Here is a 5,528-nt window from a genome sequence, read left to right as displayed (position 1 = left end):
TTGTGGTTAAACTTCCAGAAAATCTTGTATTTTGCATTACATAGCCCGCGTCCATGTAGTCGATGGTGATGACTATGATGGAATTTTCTTACAGAAAGTTCCTAGTTGTGTAGATTCTGAGAACCCTGTTTTTGTCCCAAATTCAGAGGATACAGCTTCTTTCTCAAAGGACGATATAGTTGAAAAACTTTATCAGCCAAACATTGTTGGGGGATCCGCCAGACGCTCTGGTCAGCTAATGTTTAAACAAAACCTAAGCAAGTGGCACCTAAAATAAGTTGCCTGGAGCATTATACCTAAAATTCTTTTATAATGTTTCATTAGGGCTGTGCAGTGTTTACATTGTTTAATTCATAGTTGGAACAACTTACCCCATCACATGGAACAACTTACCCCACCGATGGGGTAAATTGAGCAACTTGACATAAATTTTCTTATACCTCATCAATACACTAGGGAGTGATGGTACATTCTTTATATTGTCCACAAATGTAGAGCATGAACTGGTCTATGAAATGTAATATTCATCCTTTTGGTTCTAGTAATAATTAAGGTCAGGGGTCAACATTAACAAAATATGGCACATCTTACCCCACTCTCCCCTACTGTTACGGTCGAAATTCACCTAATGAACGTAATGAACCAAGCAAGATCAACAATTAGATGTACTTTACAACATTTATTCATGACAAAACCGTATAACAAACCTAAAACAAATAAACATAATATATACGAAATTGTTAAATCATTTATGAAGTAGAATATAAATGTACATGTATATGTATATGTTTAAACAGAATTTAAGATTGATGTTGCTAATCTATGTAGCCTTGGTCATGTAATGAACATGTTTTTATCGGGTATTGAGAGATAGACATTCCAAAAAGGTGGTTCTGAAATCTATAGATCATAATCATCATCATCATCATCATCAAAGTCTTGATTGAAGTCTTCTATTGATTCTACAGCAGGTAGGTTTGTATTCTGGCAATCTTTACATTTGCACAAGTCAGTGCAAGGCAGGTTTGAGCCTAAACAAGAACATCTTCCTTTTTGGCATTTACCAACTTTACAGCTGCAATTAACTGACTGTAAAAGTACTTCTGGAGCAGGTGCATTTGTCATCCATGTGATGGTAAGCAGATCCTCTGTCATTTGCCATCCATGGCCAACTGGGGATGGGGCACTAATCCACTGTACACAGGATCTCCTATGAATAGCAGCCTGGTAATTACACCGTTTACAATGTTGAATCATTGCATCCTTTGTTGGTGGTAGGCTCTGTTCCGATGCTGAGGATAAACAGAAAATTTTGTACCTGGCATCATTAACATTTGTAGTAACCTGTCCATAGAGCTTGCATACAAATGTTTCAAGGTTTGAGATGGTTTCTTGCTTTAAGTCAAAGTGCCTGCCAAGATCTGTAAATGCATCTAAATAATCTGTATTCTCCTGAGCAATTGCAAGTGCTTTCTTTTTACCTTTACTATAGAAAGCACTTGTTGAGTCACATCCAGTGAAAATATGGAGTCCGATCAAAGCTTCTCGAACAGAAGGATTATACACAGATGCAACTTTCTGCAGATCTATGATTCGACTTTTCCTCCCTGTACCAGTCAGAAAGAAAAGATTAGAAGCTAATTTATCCATAAGTGACAGTGCTATTATGCTTACATCTGTGTCTGGGCTTCTGATGATTACATCTTTGCAATATTTAGAAGCATGCTTTGCATGAAGAAGTAACCGTGTATCTGCTTCCTCATGGTCACACTTTAAGTCATCACATGGCCACGATGTACTGACACTATTTTTGTTTTCCAGAATGTGACACTCCTCACCATGTGTAAAATATATTGCGATGTCATACACAAGCTTCAAATTAACATCTTTCCAGACAAGAAAAAGAAATTCAACGAGGGCTTCCTTGTTGGTTCCATCAGACAGAAACTTTTTCCATTGTTTTGGAGTCTTCTGGTCCTTGCTGTAAATTTGAACCTTCTGTGTTCCACTCTCTGCCCTCCGTAAACGCTCAACATTTTTAATGCTTATAGAAGGATATCTGTCAGTAACAAAGTCTACACGTGAGCATTTGTATTTTGCAGCAAGATTGATGATTTGTTTTAGAATATCATCAGCCAATTCTCCAAATGTTTTGGGGACATCCCGTATGGACTGGATTAATGCCATTCCATCAATCATTAATGCAGCATTTTCTGGAGGTCTATCAATTAGACAATCACCAGCTGTCATTTCAATGGCATGAAGTAGAGCTGACTTGTTAGTCTTGGCAAGTGATCCATCAAAGTTGGCCAGTGGAAATGACACATTACCAAGTGAATATGACAATATCTCAGGCAAATCAATTTTACGGGTCTGTCCAGCAATCAGTAGACGTGCAAATAGTTTTCTGTCACTTTTTGCGGAAACTGCTTTTCCAGATTTAGTTCGTAGCAGTTGGTTGTTCTCTGAAAAAGTTTTTAACTTCATATTCTTAATGGGGGCATGCATGTCAAATTCATTGTCAATTAGACAACCTTTGATGTAGTTAGTTGCTGCTTCTTCACCTTGATCTAAGGCCTTGCTTAGATCGTTTTTAACTGCATCAGTTGCAACGACTCCAGAGCTAAAGCATACCAACTCGTCATTTGAGGAATCAAAGGGGTTAACCATGCTGTCGAGAGTGGACATAATTGCCATCACCGCATTCGTATCTCTCTTTGTCTTTGACTGATCTAAGTCTTTGGGCTTCCTGCCATCAGTAAATACCCCTCCCATCATCTCACACTGTCTTGTGATAGCGGCTCGCTGTGGTTGGGATAAAATCCATCTCTGCACTGCTCCACGGTTTAGAGTGTAGCTAGTAATTCCACCATTTGTCTTGGAATCCCGATTACATGTTTGTTCAATGGCCTGGTCACATGCAATTGATGCAAATGGGTGCCTTTGTTGCCGCTGCACAGTCCATTGTCCAGTTGTTGACAATTCTTTGTGACACTCTGGGTGCGAGTTGGGCAAATTCACCATTTCCAACCAGTAGGCAGGAAGATATCTGGCGTAATTCATTCTGTCATAGGCAAAGAACCATGGCATCATATAACGAAGAGCAGCCAAATGCAAATCCCAATCTGACTCACGTGTTGCTCTTATGAATGTCAGAAGTATCTGAACCATATCAATGTATGAGTTCCACAGGCTAAAAGTTGGACATGATTCACCTTGCTTGGTTATGAAGTCATCATACTCTGTCATGAACAGGTTTAGTTCTTCAGAGCACAACATTTCATTGAATGATTCCGAAGTGTACAATTCTTTCACATTAACTATTAGTTTGGCATATTTATGTGCCTCTGTAGCTGGCAACGATTCAAGGAACATAATTAACCTCACTCTCTGAAGAGCTTCAAATAGAAGTTTATGAGCCCTTATGCTCCTATTATAATGGTGGCCATTTAGAACCCCATTAATCGAACCAGGTGCAATTATTTCCGCTTCTATCAACAAGTCATGCAACCCAGCATCTTTAAATCTTCGGCCAATCACACCTAAGAATGACATGCAGGTGTGTAGTTCACCTAAACGTATGACAGTACGTTGCTTGTACTCTTCATTGTTCCAGCGAATCTCTTGGATTTTAGCATAAATTGCTTGATCAAAAACCAACACAACATGGTCAACCTCAAGACGGTCAGCCATAGCAAGACTCTTCTCCAGGATGGTTTTGACAGTATTCATTTCTGTTGGTGAAGCTTCGATTACTGGCAAATAGTGAATGGCTGATTGCTCCAGAGTCATTTCACCCTTAACTACCATATTAAAACCAGTCCATCCGGGAACTGTAACAGGTTCTTCATCAGCATACTTTGCAAATATAAATGCTAGGTCTGTCCTGAATGCTGGAAGAAGCTTGGGCTTATAAGTGTTCTTGTTTAGTTGTGACTGGTGACCAAGCTTCTTCGGACCTTGCCTTTTTGTGCGATGGTAAATTTCCAAAGTTGAAGGAGCTGGCTTAAAAGAGCGAATGCCTTTCCTGATGGTTACTGTGTCTGATCTGGAGGTTAACTTACAAATTCTACTCTGCAACATTATGCCATTTGTATGATGTGTTGTTCCATGACCTGACAAGGTTTCCTCACCAAAATCTATATTGTCCCAAACGAGAGTGGTTGGTGTGTGCTTAGCAAATCCGTTTGGAATTGCATTAGTATTTAACAGCTGAAGTTGGGCAAGGCTGGTTTCCAAACCAAGAATTGTATCCCACGAAGCACAATGACCATACTTGTTTAACAATTTTAAAACCTGAGATGATCCTGTCAGATGTCTGACAGTCAAACCAAGACCAAGAGACTTTGGAGTTTGCTTTTTCCCCTTTGATGTAAGGTACACAATATCTTGACAAATTGATAAAAGTTTCAGGTGGCTTTCACTTGAAACATCAACGTATGATGTCAGGGTTGGTTCATCTGTGGCACGGACACACCAAGCAATTAAGTTATAGAGTTGAAATGGAACCATCTCCTTGACTGCATCAAGGTTAATATCTTCAGCTGTTGGGGGCCATGGGGAACTCATAGTGGGTGAAGCTTTTATAGCATTATACACAATGGTACCTGCATTGTAAATTGTTCTTTGTTTTTCTTGATCCATATGAGACAATTTAGGCCTGATTTCTTCCGACTCATTTTCTACTTCTGAGCTGTCAACAGGAGATGATTCCTCCTCAGAGGTGGAAAGAAGATCCAGAACATTACCGGTAGTCAACTCCTCTGTAAACACCATCTCAGCTTGATTTCTACGATATGGTTTATGGAAGCATAACTGTGGAAAGTCCTTCCTTAAACGGTACTTAAGTTGATCAGTTCTGAAAAATATAAATTACATTATATTTAAATAAAATTCAAGTTAAAGTTTTAGCCTCAACACAAGAAATATTTCATAGTTTTTTTGTATATTAAATTTACATCTTATTTACCAATTTGGCTATTAATTGCTTTTGCTAATAGTCTATTTACACATAATAATCTAACTATTTAATGCCATGGTTTCCTAATACTGCTATAAATAATTTCAGAATTTCTAACTTTTTTAAAATTGTGTTTTGATTTCTTAATATTTCTTACCTGTAATTTGTCATTTCAAGGCCTTCATGCTTCTTAACAATTTTTGAAAACAACTGAAGTAACTTGGTCATCCTTAAAATCTCATGGTTCTTGATAATTCGTTGCTGGATGATTATCTCAGAGAAAATTTTGTACGACTTGTCATATTGGTGGTCCTCATCGGTTCTAAGCAGATAAATAAGGGCAAATTGTTAGATTTTCACTCCCATCCGCATCAAAGATTTGGGGAATATTGATGCAGGAATTAAAAAAAAACATTTTTTACCGCATCAATTATTTTAACAGCTTAAAAAAAACAATGCAATTTTGTGACTGGAAGTATACTTTCTTTAAAAACCAATAAAATTAAATTATTTTTTACACAATATGTACAATATTCTTTGCCAAATAAAAACAGACCCTCCCCAGCTA

General features: G+C 37.9%; 1 protein-coding gene across 1 annotated transcript; it reads right to left on the bottom strand.

The window, feature by feature from the left end:
• Positions 1–714: 714 nt before the first annotated feature.
• On the bottom strand, positions 715–5,327 carry LOC117108533. Its single transcript, XM_033250571.1, has 2 exons — positions 5,118–5,327; positions 715–4,858 (listed from the first exon to the last, which is right to left on the bottom strand). The coding sequence occupies exons 1-2, from the start codon at positions 5,186–5,188 to the stop codon at positions 901–903; spliced, it is 4,029 nt and encodes a 1,342-aa protein (XP_033106462.1). The 5' UTR covers positions 5,189–5,327; the 3' UTR covers positions 715–900.
• Positions 5,328–5,528: the final 201 nt, after the last annotated feature.

Source organism: Anneissia japonica, unplaced genomic scaffold (assembly GCF_011630105.1).
Source record: "Anneissia japonica isolate Jap-2015-1 unplaced genomic scaffold, ASM1163010v1 scaffold287727_len1644234_cov201, whole genome shotgun sequence".
Classification (NCBI taxonomy): Eukaryota; Metazoa; Echinodermata; class Crinoidea; order Comatulida; family Comatulidae; genus Anneissia; species Anneissia japonica.
This window is presented reverse-complemented; position numbering and strand designations above follow the sequence as displayed.